At 37.1% G+C, this 19498-nt stretch overlaps 1 protein-coding gene across 4 annotated transcripts in view; it reads right to left on the bottom strand.

Moving 5' to 3' along the window:
* TASOR2 (transcription activation suppressor family member 2) overlaps window positions 1-19498 on the bottom strand; it is a 69682-nt gene that overhangs the window by 21192 nt on the left and 28992 nt on the right. For 2 of the 4 annotated variants that reach the window (XM_063098851.1, XM_063098849.1), the window contains 6 exons: window positions 19065-19165; window positions 18218-18321; window positions 14965-15037; window positions 14799-14861; window positions 4522-5241; window positions 1255-1497 (listed from right to left, as the gene is read on the bottom strand). In XM_063098851.1, the coding sequence (XP_062954921.1) occupies window positions 1255-1497; window positions 4522-5241; window positions 14799-14861; window positions 14965-15037; window positions 18218-18321; window positions 19065-19165 (1304 nt within the window). The remainder of the gene's footprint in view (window positions 1-1254; window positions 1498-4521; window positions 5242-14798; window positions 14862-14964; window positions 15038-18217; window positions 18322-19064; window positions 19166-19498) is intronic. The other 2 variants (XM_063098850.1, XM_063098852.1) reach the window with 2 other exon arrangements.

The raw sequence follows: 19498 nt of genomic DNA, 5'->3' as shown, positions 1-19498 counted from the left end.
ATGTTCTCAAAAACTCAAAATGAAAGGATTAGTAAGGGTCACAGTGTGAAGAAAAGCCTCCTTGTGGAGGCAGAACTTAGCTGTACAGAATCTGGGCTGGCAGAGGGGAATTGCATCAACTGACCAAAAGGGAGGAAACACATATTAGGAAACAGCAGGAGCTAAATTCATGAACATGTAGGGTAAGACCACATCATGAATTCCCTTGAGAGACAAACAGAAGAGTTCAATTTTGGTATGGAAGCCAAAATTGCATTACGATGGGTTTAGAATAACATGGTAAGCTTTTAAAAAAAATGTTCAGTCATAAAACAATATTAAAGACACTCAAGAAAAAAACAAACTCACCCATAATTCCACCACCCCAACAATAGTTTCTTTCTCTGAATTCCCACTATCTACGAGATATTTAAAAATCTAGTAATAGATGAGGGAGAAAGTAGAATTCGGAAAATCAGACAGAAAACTGATAGAAATATAAAGATCTACATGGAAATGAAGTCTCTTTGTTAAACAAAGTAAAATGCGCACCACAATGGGACTCAATACCAAAGGTAAAGTGTCGTTTACAGACTTTGCAATTTGGAAGAATCACACTGTATGCAGAAAGATTATTAGTAGACCTGGGAGTAGAGGTGGTGTGTGTTCAGGTGCATAAAGGTGAAGTCTGAGGTGACAGAAGAATTTTCTAGTAAAGAGATTACATCTAGCAGCTGGAAATACAGAAGTAGAGCAGTCAGTTGTTTGTCCATGTAAACTAAACTTTAATTATTTGCTTAAACAAAGTCAGAAAAGTAAAACTACTTTAAAAATCAATTTAACACCTTTTAAAACCAAATACAGGATTATGGAATACTGACAGTTTTGAACAACCTGTTTAAAATTCCCTTTAGACAAACTTATGAGCTTCTACTTTATATAACTGATTATGCTTCAGAAAAATACTGCAAGATACTACTTGCTTGTGCATTTAGTCACAATAAGGTGATTTATACTTTAACTCTTGTAGACAACTCATGTTTAGACTCTAAACATATTAAAAAGTAGGGTCTCTTTTGTAAAGATTTGAATCTTTGCACCTTATCTATTTACAAGAGAAAACAAAGTTACTTATTCTTATTACTGTCTGAACTAAAGATTATAGAAAGAATTGTTGGTAAATTTCAACTGCTCATATTATTTCAATATATTATTTTGTAATCTCAGTTAGATCTGTATTGCCATGTTTAAATTTACAGGAAGAGTGTTTCTTACCAGGTTGTGGCTGCTTTCTGATTCTGGGATTCTGATTGCCTCTTACTATATTTACCCTCTGTTTTTGTGGAGATTTCTTCACAGGTGGCTTAGCCCTTGGAACAGTTTTGACTGGAGATTTCTCTTGTTTCCTTGCCCTTTTAGCATTCGTTGCCACCGGAACATCTTTAGAAATAGGAGCTTCTTGGTTTTTCCTATCCAATTTGGTTTTCTGTACAAACTGTGCAGTCAGCACTTCCGCACCTTATGTAGAAAAGACACGGTTTTTTAAGGGATAGGGGCCCAGATGCTTATCAGCATAGCTTTTCCCTTTATTTCTTTTGTTTTGGGGGGATACCTTTATAATCAGAAGTAAACTATAAAGTTGTAGGTATTTCATTAAAAGATTTTTTTTTAAACAGAGTTAAAAGTTCTTGCATAAATGTAAAAATATAAATTTGTAAAGTGTCTGTCTATATCCTCCCTATCAGGTGAAGAATAAAAGTAACAAAGTAGTAACCTTTATAAAAACAAGGCACAACTTAATTTTTAAAAAATCTTCATAATCTTTCCTCCCTCATGTGGCCGGTAAGGCTGAATAAGCTAGTTCCCAGCCCCTGGAGAGTAATAATTCTGTTTAAACAAAAAGAAACACACCTGCCAAATGTGATGTGATTAAAACTATCATCACATTATATAGAAGACACTGTATATTTATTAAGAGCCGTATTATATATTTTATTTTACTGCTTGTAAACATCTACGTTTTAATACCATCTGGAAAATTATCTTTTAAAAGACAGGGAAGACTGAGGAAAGTTTACACCTGGTTTTATTTCCTACAAATCTACTATCTTACAAAAAAATCATCTCTCTTACAAAATGCTCTGCTTTGCTTCTCACATGGAAGAAAACAGTGAAGGGTGGATCTAGGTAGGGAGAAAGAAACTCAACTACATTTCAATCTTTTAAAAATTAAAAAAAATGTTAATAAATGCTCCCTTTGAAAACTTTTTTCCCCACTGACTTTTCATAATTTCAGTGGCTCCAACCAAAAAATTTAGCCCCAAAGACAGCATATAAAATGATCACACATATGAATGTTGGCAAATACTTTAAAATTACATTACACAGAAAACACTACTTCTCACTGAAAACACTAAACATGACATTAAACGCTTTACAAAACTGTGATGAGTGTCAGTAAAAGACAGGGGAAAAAAAAGACCCATTTTATTCTTTTGAGGGTTAGATAAAGGAGTGATGTACAAAAAGCTTTCAGAATCTCTTAATGTTGCACATTTCCTTGGGTCTAATTATTTTCCCCCTTATTAAACTATTATAGGTAATGAAGCAATATATTGGTGTTTTAAGAAAAAGAGTTCTCATTCCTCTCCAGTTACGTTTTCTCAGCATAGGGAAAGGCAAAATATAAATCAAGCAGGAAAACAGTTAAGACTAAATTAAAAAGAAAAAGAAAATAAGGTTAGACAACCAAGACCTAGAGGGGAAACTTTCTAACATTTGCATAAACAGGAAGGGAAGATCTCTCACAAACCCAGGTCCTGGGAGGAGGAAAAAAAAAAAGGGAAATGAAACAAGGTGATCCCACAGGGATTATTCTGTTTATATGTATCACTCAATGCCGTGTTTCTCAAACTGCATGTAATATCCACTGGCAGGTTGTAAAATAAATTCAATGTGTTACAACCAGAATTCTTTCTTAAATGAAACAGAACAGAACAGAAATGATCAGACTGATTACGCACAGAGTAAATGTTTTTTGAAATTTTTGTTTCAGTCATGTATGAAATTGTGGTTACTGGACGATAATTCTAAATGTATTTCTTATAGTGGATATAACTAGAAACATTTGAGAAACTATGACAATGCATGTTGAATTACAGCTAATTTATTTAATACCTTAAAAGTAAATTGGTTCACACAGAACAAAAACTCTGCATGGCTGGCCAGGAATATATTTACACACTGTTGTATAGTCTGATCCACTGTTTTATGCTGCCATACTTTTCACCACCCTCCTAAATACACACATACCCACACCATTTGTCAAACCATACAACTATTAACTATTATTAACTATTTATTAAACCACACAATAAAACCTTAATTATTTAGAATCCTGGGGATGAGCATATCCCAGAGGTTTCTTCTTTAGGCACTAACATTTTCAAATTCAAAATATTACAGATGGGGTTGGCAAACTTTTTTTGTAAAGGACCAGAGAGTGCGTATTTTCAGCTTTGATAGTCACATGGTCTCTATCGCCAAGGGCTCAACTCAGCCAGTGTAGCATTAAAGCAGCCAGAGACAATGTAGTAATGACTGACTCCTCAGCCATACTGTGCTGATCCCTTCTCTAAGGGGGTCACAAATCATAGGGTTCTCTACTCTTTTAGAGAAAATACACCAAACAATTTGAGATGACTCTAAGCCAAAATCATATGATTTGCTGTGCACACTGTTCACTAAAGTGCACTTAACAATACAATAAATAAGTGGTTCTAGACTCAATTTTCAGGGGCATCAAAACCACTTGTGACTGATAACACCAAGGTCATGGGCTTGGATCCCCATACTGGCCAACGACCAAGAAAAAAAAAACATGTAATGACAATTATACAGATAGAAAGTAATATATTAGTTATAAAAGGGGCTGGCTGGTTAGCTTGGTTGGTTGGAGTACGGTATTAATAACACCAAGGTCAAAGGTTCAGATCCCCATACTAGCCAAACTGTCAAAAAACAAAACAAAAACAGAAACTAAAACAAAACAAACCAACAAAAACTTGTGGAACTTTTATAATATATATGTTTCCAGGTCTGTTGTAAAATACAAGTGATCATTTAAAAAACTGATACACACAAAGTATAGAAACCTTGCTCCAAACCGCTTTCTTTTGGAGGCATTTTCTCCCTCTTTACAGGTGTTCAGGCTATTAGCTATCACTTTTTGCTGCTATTGGTATACCTGATTTTAGAAGATCCTCCTCCTCTACCCCTATTTGTCACAGGATGGCACAGAAACTAGATAACCATCTTACAGTCTTTTGAGAGATCTTATTTTTTCCTATCTTTTGGTTTCCAGCTGTTATTTAGATCAGTGCTTCTCAAGCTTTAGCACGCATATAAGTTGCCTGGAGAGAGATGGTGACGTTTCTAACAAACTTCTAACTGATGCTGCCAAGCTGCAGACCACACGGATCAAGACAGGAACAGGGTTCAAATACAACAGTTATTATAATAATCCACATAAGTCAAGCTTACCTCTTTTTCTTTTCTGAGGAAACTGTCCTTTAACTAACTTAAGAGTTGTTGGAGAATCCAAGACATTGTCTGATTCAGAAGCAGTTCTTTTGGGAAAGGGCCGGCACAAGTTCACCCGTTTACTCTGTACCATGGGTAGCATGCTGGCCTTTCTCTTAGGCTGCACTCTCAGATTTGATGCTGGACTCAATGGAAGCACAGTTCTCTTCTTTGCTTTCAACATTTCTTCAAAATTCTTTTCTGTTTCAGTTTCTTTTCTTATTTCTGCCTCTGAGTCAAGAAATTCAGGATCTGGAGTCATAACTAATGAAAATCCAGCATCACAAATTCCATCTGAAACACCAGGAGACTGAGGATGCTCTGCTAACAAATCCAAAGTAGTAGATACTTCCAAAATGTATCCACTAGGATCTGAAAAATAAGACCTCAACTGAGCTAAAGACTCTAAAGGGAACTTTACAGCTGGAGGAACCAAGTCAAAACCATTGGACAGTTTCTCCAAGAATGCAGTCTCTTTAATTCCATCCTGAGGAGTAGCAGTCAATGAAGGGCTTCTTTCCACCTTGTAAAGTTCTTGGAAATTACGCTTTACTAGTGTGTTTAGACGGATTTCTTCTTCAGGTGGTGATTTCTTTGCTTCTAGCAGGGCACAATTCAGGGCAGGTAAAATAGGTATCACCTTCAATGAAATATCATCTTCAATTTTCAAAACTTCTACCCCTAAAATATATATAAACACATATATTAAAAACTTTTTTTTTTTTTTAAAAAATATAACACACAGGGAAAAAATGCTTTAGATTTCAAAATTATGGGATGGTTAAATATGTTAGTGTTTCAAATGAAAACTAAATGGCGATTAATAGAAGACTTATATAATGAATATAAATCTCATATATTTGAAATTACACACACACACACACTGGATTGAAAAAGAATCACCTGACATGCAATTGCTAGGTTAGAATGAATAAGATAAACCCTGCCTCCAGCTCCATCTCACCTGACAAGCAGCTCTCAGTGAGCACAACAGTCCACCACAGTAGCAGCACTGGCCTTAAGAGCTGGCAGATTTGCTTTCGTACTTTTTAATTCTTATTTTCTACTTTAAAAATATATCTTCTTTTATCTGTACCTCATATAAGTCACTTCAAATTCTTTTTAATAGAATGCAAATCAACTGAACTAAAAAAAACTAAAAGCCCTAAATAATTCCCAAATCTCACTGGAACAACTGTCGCTAATTTTATAAACATTTCTATCAAATTATATAAAAATTTGAAAAAACTAAGTAACTAAACTGACTAGTCTTTGTTTTACCTCCTCTCTCTGGCTCACTCTTTGACTGAAGTGCTAATTTTTTAGCAAATCAATAACCTAAAGGGAACAGTGAGAAGAAAAAAAAAAAAAAAAAAAAAGAAAAAGTCAGGTCCCTGTGAACAGGGCAATAAAATCCTAAAAAATTTCAGATTTATCAGTAATATAAATCCACAGATAGTGCCTAGTAAATGGAAACAGAAAATTATATCATTTTTTTAAAATGGAAAAGTAACTATAGAATTAAGAAACATCAATTTAGTCCTAGTTACTAGCATTATAGCAGGTATTAGGAAAAATAAAGGGTGAATAAGAATAAAAAGAAAAATGTGGTTACATATTAAAATAAAAATGCCTTTCTTTGCAGTCCATCATTTAGAGAGTAACAGGTGAAGGAAAAGTAAAACATAAAAAAGTCCTATGCACTACAAAGGACACAGTTCACAATAAAGTAGTATTTCTCAGGAAACTTCATTATTTCAAAAAGGAACTTGAAAAGGTAGAATCCAGTGTGATTCGAATTAATTATAAAATCTATGAAAAAAAAACTGTTTAGGATGGCTGAGCAAAGTATCACTCAATTTAAGGCAAATAACAAAAGCTCTGAACCTCTGAATGACCACAGTGAAAAATGCCTTAATGAACCTGAGGGAGATGTGAAAAGTGTAACGCAACTTTCCAGTGTTTATCCAAATAGAAATTCTGGGCTGTTCAGCACGAAATGGGTAAAGGTAGTAATAATGGTTCTTATCAGAATGGTAGTTTACAATTAAAAAATAAGAATGAAATCAGAAATCTTAGAGAGGGAGGCAGTATGGTATTAATTGTTGGAAGCCAGTTCTGGAGTCGGTTGTTTGAAACTGGGCAAGTTTAAGTCTCAGTTTCCTCATCTCTGAAATGGATAATAAGAGTACCTATTTTAAGGACTGCTAAATCAATTACACCCACCAAAACACCTGATATAGTAAATGCTTGAGAAATGCAAACAGCCACTGGTAATTTTTTTTTTTTTTGCTGGTCCAAAGAAGTGATGCCCAAGAAAGTGCAGCTCTCTGCTTTGAGTAACTGAATATAATTTTTAAAAATCAACTTTAGGTAGAGGGGTTCAAGATGGCGGCGGCGGCTGGTGCGGAGTAGCTGAGGTGGAAAAGGTGGCCACTGGGCCTCAGGCAGCCGGGAAACTTGTGGACATTCCTCTCGCCATCTCTTAAGGGAGGACCGCTGCTGCTGGCCGGTCGTGGGGGGTGACCGCCACTTTGCCCCTGGCAGGAGAGGCTGCCTCACTTACAGGCAACAGCTTTGAAGTGTGGAGCAGGAAAAGAACTGTTTCTTAGCTGCAAAAGCGAGTCTCGAAACGGGGAACACGGCGCCAGGGCTGCTGTGGATGCAGCGAGGATCCCAGAGGCCGGGGCCGCGCTGAAGGTGGCCAGTGGCCCTATTCGGGATTCGAGGTTTCAGGCCGGCATTAAAGAAGATTCCTGGGGGCCAAGCCTGTGGCGCACTTGGTAGAGTGCTGCGCTGGGAGCGCGGCAACGCTCCTGCCGCGGGTTCGGATCCTATATAAGAATGACTGGTGCACTCACTGGCTGAGTGCCGGTCACGAAAAAACGACAAAAAAAAAAAAAAAAAAAAAAAAAAAAAAAAAAAAAAAAAAAAAAAGAAGATTCCTGGGAGCGCCCGAGACGCGCCGCGACTGAACAGCCCGAGGCGGCAGCGGCCGAGAACGGGGAAGGCGGCAAACCAGAGACAGAGTGAGCGCCCGACCTGGCACAGCACTGTGAGTGAACCCTGGCACAGCTCTGTTCGGGGGGCGGATGCCCACCAAGCTCCCGCCTGCACCACCAGGCCACTCACCGCCCCAGGGCTGCCTCCATTTTCCCAGGTGCGGGCAGCCCCGCCCGGCTCGACCATCACTGAGCCTTCCCACTTGCTTGGCCTGGTGCGGGGCTTTCTGGAGCCTGCGGACCGGCCTCCCCTCCCACTCCCTCCGCGGTTCTCTGGCGGGGCTGGTGGCGGGGGGCGTCCCAGGCCAGTGTCGGGAGGGCAAGGAAGTACGGGCGGGCCGACTGTCACTCCACCACACCCTGGACACCGGCCCCAGGTAAACTCCCTGTTACTGGGAGGCAGATACCATCTCTGCGACCACCAGTTTGGAAAAAAGCCTAACGAATTTATGGTTGGGAATAGTGTGGTAGGAGAGTTCCCAGGTCTGCTTGAACCTGCTGGAGAGCAGGCTGCAGGCGGGCGCTAGACTCGGTTTATACCGGGGGTGATACAAAGGTGAACAAGACCCGAGAAAGATCTACATAGTGCTACAAAGGCACCCAGAGAGACCGGTCGTCTGCCTAGCAGAAACCTGGTAGACTTCCTGGGCGAGGTGGTGCCGAGCAGGGTCTTGAAGGCCCAGCTGATAGATGAGGGGTGCAGAAGACACGCCCCAGCCCAGCACAGTGCGCACAGAGTGGGGAGACGTGCGGCCAGGGAGGCGGAGACTCGACAGAAACCACACACCCTGTGGGGTTGCCACTGCACGATCTAACAGCCTGGGCCAGAGCACACGGAACAGGGAGAAGTCCTGCACAGGAAGTGAAAGCTCAACAGAGATCACACACCCTGTGGTACGTAATCCACCAGCCCAGCAGAGTCCAAGCTGACCAGAAAGGTGGCTCCCCGGAGAAGCCCAAGACCCGAGGCAACCACACACACAAGGCACTAGAGGCCAACTGAGCAGCCACGGAGGTAGCCATACGAAATTGGCAACCACAGCAACATCCTAGTTAGTCATTAGTCTCAAACCGGTGGACTGTGAAACCCCCTGCCACAATGAATAAACACCAAAAAAAAGATACCAGAAATACAAAAAATCAAGAAAGTACACCACCAAAAGTTAATAAATCTCAAACTCTAGATCCTATAGAACAAGAAGCCCTTGAAATGACTGACAAGGAATTTCGAGTGATAATTCTAAGGAAACTGAATGAGATACAAGAAAACTCAACTAGACATCATGATGAAATGAGGAAAAGTATACAGGATCTGAAAGAGGAAATGTACAAGGAAATCAATGTCCTGAAAAAAAATGTAGCAGAACTTGCTGAACTGAAGAAGTTATTCAACAAATAAAAAACACAATGGAGAGTTTAACCAGCAGGCTTGTCGAAGTTGAAGAGAGAACCTCTGAACTTGAAGATGGGCTGTTTGAAATAACACAAGCAGACAAAAAGAAAGAAAAAAGAATCAAGGACATTGAAGAAAATCTGAGAGAGATATCAGACAACCTTAAGCGATCAAATATCCGAGTCATGGGTATTCCAGAAGGGGAGGAAAATGGAGATTCCATTGAAAACATATTCAACAAAATAGTGGCAGAAAACTTCCCAGGTATAGGAAAAATCACAGATCTTCAGATCCAGGAAGCTCAACGATCTCCAAATGTATTCAACCCAAAAAGACCTTCTCCAAGACATGTCATAGTCAAATTGGCAAAACTCAGAGACAAAGAGAGAATGTTAAAAGCTGCAAGAGAGAAGCGTCAAATCACCTATAAGGGAGCCCCAATCAGGTTAACATCAGACTTTTCATCACAAACCCTAAAAGCTAGAAAGGAATGGGATGATATATTCAAAATACTAAAAGACAAAGATTGCCAGCCAAGAATACTCTACCCTTCAAGGCTATCCTTCCGAAATGAGGGGCAAATAGTATATTTCTCAGACAAACAAAAACTGCGGGAGTTCACTACCACACGACCACCCTTACAAGAAATCCTCAAGGGAGTACTGGGTTTGGTTCCTGAAAAATAACTACCACTGCCATAAAAACCCAAGAAAAATCTAAACCCACTAGTATAATAAAAATGGCATTCATGAAGAGAAAACAAGCTAACAAAAACACTATCTACAACCTAAGGAACCAACAAACACAGAAACCAAACAGTAAATCAGAAAGCAAGGAACAAAAGACACCTAAGACAACCAAACAACCAATAAAATGCTAGGAATAAATCAACACCTTTCAATAACAACTCTTAATGTAAAAGGCTTAAATTCCCCAATTAAAAGACACAGACTGGCTGACTGGATCAAAAAGCAGGACCCAACTATTTGCTGCCTACAAGAGACCCACCTCACCCATAAAGATTCACACAGACTAAGAGTGAAAGGATGGAAAAAGATTTACCATGCAAACAGAAAAGAAAAACGAGCTGGAGTAGCTATTCTTATATCGGACAAAATAGACTTTAAACTAAAAACCATAAAAAGAGACAATGAGGGACACTACTTAATGATAAAAGGACTGATCCATCAAGAAGACATAACAATCATAAATATGTACGCACCCAATGTTGGAGCAGCCAGATTTATAAAACAAACTCTATTAGACCTAAAGAAGGAAATAGACACTAATACCATAATAGCAGGGGACCTGAACACCCCACTGTCAATATTAGACAGATCATCTAGGCAAAGAATCAGTAGAGAAACACAAGATCTAAACAAGACTCTAGACCAATTGGAATTGGCAGATATCTACAGAACATTCCACCCAACAACCTCAGAATATTCATTCTTCTCATCAGCACATGGATCATTCTCCAGGATAGATCACATATTACGTCACAAATCAAGTCTCAATAAATTCAAAAAAATTGGAATTATCCCATGTATCTTCTCATACCACAATGGATTAAAACTAGAAATTAATAACTAACAAGCGAAACTCTGGAAACTATACAAATACATGGAAATTAAACAGCATTCTACTTAATGACATATGGGTCCAAGAAGAAATCAAGCAGGAAATCAAAAAATTTATTGAAACTAATGAAAACAATGATACATCATACCAAAACCTGTGGGATACTGCAAAAGCAGTATTGAGGGGGACATTTATTGCATTAAACGCTCACTTCAGAAGACTGGAAAGATGGCAAGTGAACAAGCTAACACTTCACCATAAAGAACTAGAAAAACAAGAACAATCCAAACCTAAAGTTAGCAGACGGAAAGAAATCATTAAGATCAGAGCAGAACTGAATGAAATTGAAAACCAAAAAACAATTCAAAAGATCAACGAATCAAAAAGTTGGTTTTTTGAAAAGATAAATAAAATTGACAAACCATTAGCATGGCTAACAAAAAAAAAGAAGAGAGAAGACTCAAATAACAAAAATTAGAAATGAAAAAGGCGATATTACAACTGATTCATCTGAAATACAAGGAATCATTCGAGACTACTATAAACAACTATACGCCAACAAATTTGAAAATCTGGAGGAAATGGATAAATTTCTGGACCCACAGAAGCTCCCAAAACTGAACCATGAAGACGTAGAAAATTTGAACAGACCACTAACAATAAAGGAGATTGAAGCTGTTATCAGAAGGCTCCCAACAAAGAAAAGCCCAGGACCAGATGGATTCACAGCAGAATTTTACCAAACATTCAAAGAGGAATTGACACCGATTCTTTACAAACTATTCCAAAAGATTGAAACGGACGCAAATCTCCCAAACTCATTCTATGAAGCAAACATCATCCTGATACCAAAACCAGGTAAAGATATAACCAAAAAAGAAAACTACAGGCCGATATCCTTGATGAATATAGATGCAAAAATCCTCACTAAAATACTAGCAAACAGAATACAGCAACACATACATAAAATTATTCATCACAATCAAGTGGGATTTATCCCAGGGATGCAAGGTTGGTTCAACATACGCAAATCAATAAATGTGATACACCATATTAATAAACTCAAACACAAGGACCATATGATCATATCTATAGATGCTGAAAAAGCATTTGATAAAGTTCAGCACTCATTCATGACAAAGACCCTCTATAAGTTAGGTACAGAGGGAAAGTATCTCAACATAATTAAAGCCATATATGCCAAACCCACTGCCAATATCATCCTGAATGGGGAAAAGCTGAAAGCTTTTCCTTTAAGAACAGGAACCAGACAAGGATGCCCACTCTCACCACTCCTATTCAACATAGTGTTGGAAGTACTAGCCAGAGCAATCAGAGAAGAGAAGGAAATAAAGGGCATCCAGATTGGAAAAGATGAAGTCAAACTGTCCCTGTTTGCAGATGACATGATCCTATATATCAAACAGCCTAAAACCTCTACAAAAAAACTGTTGGAATTGATAAATGATTTCAGCACACTAGCAGGATACAAAATCAACACACAAAAATCAGTAGCATTTCTTTTCTCCAATAGTGAACATGCAGAAAGAGAAATCAAGAAAGCCTGCCCATTTACAATAGCCACCAAAAAATTAAAATACTTAGGAATTGAGTTAACCAAGGAGGTGAAAAATCTCTATAACGAGAACTACAAACCACTGCTGAGAGAAATTAGAGAGGATACAAGAAGATGGAAAGATATCCCTTGCTCTTGGATTGGAAGAATCAACATAGTGAAAATGTCCATACTACCCAAAGTGATATACAAATTCAATGCAATCCCCATCAAAATTCCAAAGACATTTTTCTCAGAAATGGAAAAAACTATTCAGACATTTATATGGAACAATAAAAGACCACGCACAGCCAAAGCAATGCTGAGCAAAAAAAATACAGCTGGAGGCATAACACTACCTGACTTTAAGCTATACTACAAAGCTATAATAACCAAAACAGTATGGTACTGGCATAAAAACAGACACACTGACCAATGGAATAGAATAGAGAATCCAGAAATCAACCCACACACTTACTGCCATCTGATCTTTGACAAAGGCACCAAGCCTATTCACTGGCGAAGGGACTGCCTCTTCAGCAAATGGTGCTGGGATAACTGGATATCCATATGCAGGAGAATGAAACTAGATCCATACCTCTCACCGTATACTAAAATCAACTCAAAATGGATTAAGGATTTAAATATACACCCTGAAACAATAAAACTTCTTAAAGAAAATATAGGAGAAACACTTCAGGAAATAGGACTGGGCACAGACTTCATGAATACGACCCCAAAAGCACGGGCAACCAAAGGAAAAATAAACAAATGGGATTATATCAAACTAAAAAGCTTCTGCACAGCAAAAGAAACAATTAAAAGAGTTAAAAGACAACCAACAGAGTGGGAGAAAATATTTGCAAAATATACATCTGACAAAGTATTAATATCCAGAATATACAAGGAACTCAAACAACTTTACAAGAAGAAAACAAGCAACCCAATTAAAAAATGGGCAAAAGAGCTAAGTAGGCATTTCTCTAAGGAAGATATACAAATGGCCAACAGACATGAAAAAATGCTCAACATCACTCAGCATCCGGGAAATGCAAATCAAAACCACATTGAGATACCATCTAACCCCAGTTAGGATGGCTAAAATCCAAAAGACTCTGAACGATAAATGCTGACGAGGCTGCGGAGAAAAGGGAACTCTCATATATTGTTGGTGGGACTGCAAAATGGTGCAGCCTCTATGGGAAATAGTATGGAGGTTCCTCAAACAATTGCAGATAGATCTACCATACGACCCAGCCATCCCACTTTTGGGAATATACCCAGAGGAATGGAAATCATCAAGTTGAAGGTATACCTGTTCCCCAATGTTTATCGCAGCACTCTTTACAATAGCCAAGAGTTGGAACCAGCCCAAATGCCCATCATCAGATGAGTGGATACGGAAAATGTGGTACATCTACACAATGGAATACTACTCAGCTATAAAAACGAATGAAATACTGCCATTTGCAACAACATGGATGGACCTTGAGAGAATTATATTAAGTGAAACAAGTCAGGCACAGAAAGAGAAATACCACATGTTCTCACTTATTGGTGGGAGCTAAAAATTAATATATAAATTCACACACACACACACACAAAACCGGGGGGGGGGAAGAAGATATAATAACCACAATTATTTGAAGTTGATACGACAAGCAAACAGAAAGGACATTGTTGGGGGGGAAGGGGGGAGGGAGAAGGGAGGGAGGTTTTGGTGATGGGGAGCAATAATCAGCCACAATGTATATCGACAAAATAAAAATTAAAAAACAACAACAACAAAAAAAAAAACCAAAAAAAAAATCAACTTTAAAAATATTTCCATACTAGTTGTATCTTTATAAATACTATGTATAGCTTTTTGTTTAAACACATACAGTGTGATTATAAAACAATGGGGAGGATTTTCTCACATGACATAAAGAAATGACTCACTTTACTGTTCAGCAAATGTTATTTTTTAGGTACCTGGCATTGCTGGACACTAAGGATACAGCAGAATACAAAAAGTATATAAATATTTAAAGTATATTGATGATAAACTTAGGGGTCCTAGTTGAGGGAAGAGTGTGATGGGAATCAAGAAAATTATACTGAAACTGAAATTTGTCAGATATGAATAAGAATGACTAGATAAGTGTTTCTCAACCTTTTTATTCATTATCCCCACAAGAGCCTTTTTAGACCTATTTTTTCCCTAATTGTCGTCTGAAATTTTAATACCATAGGAATAATGCATATCTGTTTATGTACTGTACGAGTAATATAGTTTTGCCCCCCACGAGCTGAGTTTTGTCTTTGGGGGGTCAACATCACCAGGAGAAAGCATGGGCTAGATAAGGAGGAGCACAATGGTCCAGGCAGAGGGAACTGCAACTATGAAGGCCCTGAGCACATTTACTGGACAAACCATGGTCCAAGTGTCTCCCAGCTATTACTGTTCAATAGCATGTTCAGTTTTGGACATTCTGAATGTGAGGCATCTTTCAAGATATCTCAGTGGAAATGTCAGTAGACAATTGGAGATATTGATCAGAGAAAGGATAAGCCTGCAAAGGAGGTCAAGAAGGGAGGCTAGTGGAAGAGTTATTGAAGAGAGAAAAAACAGTTAACAGTGTCATGTGCTACAGAGAGGTCAAGTCAGGTGAGGAGTGAAAAATATCCAACAGACTGAATAAACTGGAAGTCACTGTATCCTCACCTGTTGACAGGGGTGAGTGGAATAAATGCAAGCCATACAGACCCATCTTCTCATCTCCAAGATCTACACAAAATAAGATTTAGAAGAAGAAAAGTTAGGTTGGTGATCATATAAAAGAAAAGTAAACAATTGAAAAAAAATTTTTTTCAAAAAAAGTAGGCCTCACCTGGTTCTGATATTAAGGCTGATGATGTAAGTAAAATGAAAAATCCCCGATTTTCTAAGCATTTGATGATTGCCTTAAACATAAAAAAAAGTGAAAGAAGATTCTTCAATCCCTCTGTCCTCTGCCACACTGTTTAGTAAATCTGAGCTCATGAAAAGAAAAAATTCTTGAAATGTTAATGTTTATGGAAATCAGAGGAATGCTGTCCCCAGTATCAGAAACTGTAAGTTCCTCAGCTCAAATCATCTTAGCCCTGTTTGGGCTAAATATAATAACTAGAACATCAAGGGTTAATTTTTAGAATAGTGCTCAACTATGTAGCAGATCAACTAGAACACCCTTATTTCATTTTTTCCACTAAGATAGTTGACATTTCATACTGCTGCCTAAATAGCCAATAGGTTACCCACATAGCCACTTCAAAGTCAAGATGAATAGACCTGTCAGCAACATCTAAAGCTCACGTTTACATGAAAATTATCACAGAATCCTGGAACTAGAAAGATTAAGATTGGAAGACCCAATCCAATAAAAGAATCCTTTCTACAGCATACTAAAAGACGGAAAATAGAAAATAAAATAAATAGGTCCCATGACTATAAGAAATGCAGATGAAAATAAATTTTTCCTCTCTTTTTTCCCCTTAACAGAATCTTCAGTGGAATCTTCAGCTCAAAAAAGAAAATTTGTAATTTTAATTTTTCAGTAAGTAGGGGAATTTTGTCTCCAAGTAGCAGGGGAAGTTGTTTAAAAGCTGTCATTCTAAACCATAAAGTTAACAGTTCTTTTTCATTGTTCACCACTTGAAAAGATTAAATCCAGTGTTCATACAATAATATTTCAGTTAAAAAACAAACCTAAACATATTCCATTTTACAAAATAAAACATTTTATTCCAAAGCTGATTAGACACAAGCTTACAAATACAGTAAATCAAGAAATTATTCACTTACAATGAAAATATGAAATAAAAGACTTCTTTTCTCATTATTACATCATAACTAAGTTATGACATTGATATCTCACTCATAGGAACAATCAATATTTTGAATCTCCACACATTTCTATTATAGTCCCTCTGTGTTTTACATTTTATAGTTTACATATTTGTCTACTCCATACTCACATATGCTCCTTGGTTTATGGGAGTTAAGGACTTAGGGACTATTTTATATTCTTGCTTCTAGCACATAGTAGGCACCCAAAAATTACTGAATAAACATACCACTGGTTATATAATATATACCCACAGCTTTGGTATCTATTAAATTGCAAACAGGTATGATTCTTGCTTCATTTTCTATTGATGTAAAAAGTGAAAGTGACAATAATTAGACTCTACATTGTCCCACATTTTAGTTTTGTAATATAAATGAAAAATAACATCCTTCTGTTAAAATCATGCATTTCTATCTTCTAAAACATGTTTTCTAAATAGAGCAGAAATATGTGGTCTATCTTATTAGTGTCTCAAATTATGACACTAATTGAAAGACCTTTATTGAAAGGGCTATATAAAGTTCTTAAGCTTTGTGGGGAGAAATCAGAGAATCTTTTAAATACCTACTTTAGCCTCTTCCCTACGCACACACATACACCCATACCTGTTCTTAACACCTTTTTAAAGAGACATTGCTCTGTACTGTTGTTAAGTTCAGTGTTCTAGGCATAACCCCACATACACTTTCTTCAAGGAACATTTACTGCTTGTCCACTGTACACCAGGTACAGAGGTATCAAAGATGCTTATGGCATCATACCTGCCCTGAAGGAACTCAATGTCTAGTTGGGGAGACAGCTAAAATATATTCATAATATTATGAGACAAGAAAAGGAGCATGGAGCACTGAGCAGCAAGGACTACACATGATATATAATTTCTATTAACAATTGTCATTAATAAATAGGTTTCAAAGCAAACCCCGGCACTAAGTCTCTACTATTATTAATACCATAACACTCACGAGCAGTCCCCTTCACCAATGCATCTTCTGAAAAGATCTTCAGACTTCCTTCCTTTTAATTTCCAAACATAAAATATACTATGCTACTTTGAAAGAAAAAAAAAAACGACTACCATCCTACACTAGACATTCTATGGTTATCCACTCAGCATCCAGTTCCCCCATTCCCCTTCTGAACTGCAGAGACAGCTCTTGTCTGCTGGGAGCACTACTGCAGAGTGGGTAGAACTGACCTCACACCCACTTCTGGAAGGTGGCTTCTGAATGGTCTCAACTAATCAATGTCACCCATGCCCTTTTCAGTTACTGGCTGAGGGATATGCAGATGACACAAGCCGGTCTAATGAGACCAAAGTGATGGTTTAGAGGAGAGGTCCCCCCAACCGCCCACTTGTTAAAAGGAAGTATGTGCCTCCTAGTAGCCTCAGGACAAAACTATCACACAGAGGAAGGCGAAGGGGAAAGAGAAAGAATCCTGAATAGACAGCACGTGAACCTGCCTCATCACCTAGAATGAAAAAGTAAGCCCATTAAATCCCTTCCTTGTTTAAGACAGTTAGGGTTTCTGTTACAAGCAACTCAAAGTATCTTGACATATACTACCACTAACACAGGTTACCTGCACAGCTAATATGCGTGTTCTATTTTACTTTATTGATTTTTTACCAACTGCTATGGGGATAGACAATCATGCTATTAAAGGACTCAGACTTATTTAGCTACTGTCCAACATTTGTACTATTTCCTTTTTGATGTTTAGGAATCATTCTGTAAAATCAGGATGGAACTCTGGTTCACGCATCTGTTCCTATCCTCACAGTGAGGAACCCTGTTTCACATAATGGACCAGTATGTATTTCTCCGTAGGGTCTTACTTTCTACACTGTGGAAACAGTAGAAGCAGCAACTTTCATAAACCTACGGATTACGATAAAGATTATTTTTACAGAAGTATCTCACAAGTGGTCCTGTGATTAATGCAGAAGCATTAGAGATCTAGATACTTCTATCTAAAAATAAAAACAATAAAGGCTTTGAGAAAAATTGCCCTCTTATTCTCAGTCAGGAGTATTAACTGACTAGTGAAACACAAAAGTTAACTGAGATACAAAGGGAGTGAAGCTATGGTAATCAATAAACATGTTAATAATGTCAATTAATACCAAAAACTAAAAATCCTTTTAGCAAACTAAAAATTCAATCTAGGCACAGTCAACTAATGTTTAGATACTAATTTCTCATTTTAAGGAAAAAACATTAATTATATATTTTAAATTGATGATTCTTACCAATTGCTTATTTTTAATGTATTCTGTTAGTTTATCTACTTTTTCCTCCTGTCTGTTTGACAGTTCCACCTTATACAAATTGAAGCACAAATCTTGGCAACAGACTGTAGAGAAAATCAGAAAAACAGAACATTTCTTATTTTTAATATGCGATTTTGTTTTTTTATCAATTTATTTTGTTTTCACCAATTTATTCATTTTTTTATGTTACAAAAATAAAAGAACTAGAAGTACTACTCAAAAAGACCTTTATCACTTAAATGTCCTCGGTTATACAACTCCTTAATAAAAAGTTACTAAAATAGTTATTTTAAAACAATGCTCTCATTTATACTGACATTACCACTATATAAAAATAAACATCAATATTCCATGAATTAACCTAAATGACCAAAAATTTCCTTCTCATATTTTTTTTTCTTTTCTTTGAGTTTAAAGTTATATAAATAAAAATAATAAAAACTGTTCTCTTTGAGAGTTTTACACTATTTTTAATACGTGTTTGCTTAATTCCCTCAGTATTCTGTATTAAAGCTAGTCTTAGGGCCGGCCTGTGGCTCACTTGGGAGAATGTGGTGCTGAGAACACCAAGTCAAGAAGAGTTAAGATCCCCTTACTGGTCATCTTTAAAAAAAAAAAAGCTAGTCTTTGTCATTTTAGATCAAACTACCGTTCACTTTCTAGTTGGCCTCTGAGGAACTGAAGAACATTACAACTCTAGAACTTTCACAAAAGACCCTTTTAAGAATTACTTAAGATGAAACAGAAGTGTGTGTGTGCTTGAAAGAATGAAAAATAATTGGAACAAAGCTCAGGACATGCAGTGTGTCATTACATTTCAACCGACCTTTTTGCTCCAAGTAATTCTGTTTTCTAAAGGCAGCTTCCGGAAGTTTTTTTTTCAAAGAAGACACCTTTATTACATACTTAAAATCTAGTTCCTGTGGTCTACAAAAAACAAACAACAATGTCAGGAAGTATAATGAATATTTAAGTATCTATAGTTCCATAATTTTTGGTTTTCTAATACAAATGAAACAAAAAATAACGTAACCACAAAAAGTGCTTGAATTGATAAACTCCAAGTTAAATAATATATATATATATATATATAAATAGTACAGATTTTCAAATATATGATCTGTATAAGACCACGGTCTGCAAACATGTTCACATTTTCTGAATACAAGTATTTCTGGTATAACCAAAATATCCAGATGTGTCAAAGAATTATGTATATTGCAATTGAGAATTTAAAGAAAGTACGCTATGTGAGAATTG

Source organism: Cynocephalus volans, chromosome 6, assembly GCF_027409185.1.
Source record: "Cynocephalus volans isolate mCynVol1 chromosome 6, mCynVol1.pri, whole genome shotgun sequence".
Lineage (NCBI taxonomy): Eukaryota > Metazoa > Chordata > Mammalia > Dermoptera > Cynocephalidae > Cynocephalus > Cynocephalus volans.
Note: the sequence above shows the minus strand (reverse complement) of the source record. Positions and strands in the feature narration are given on the sequence as shown.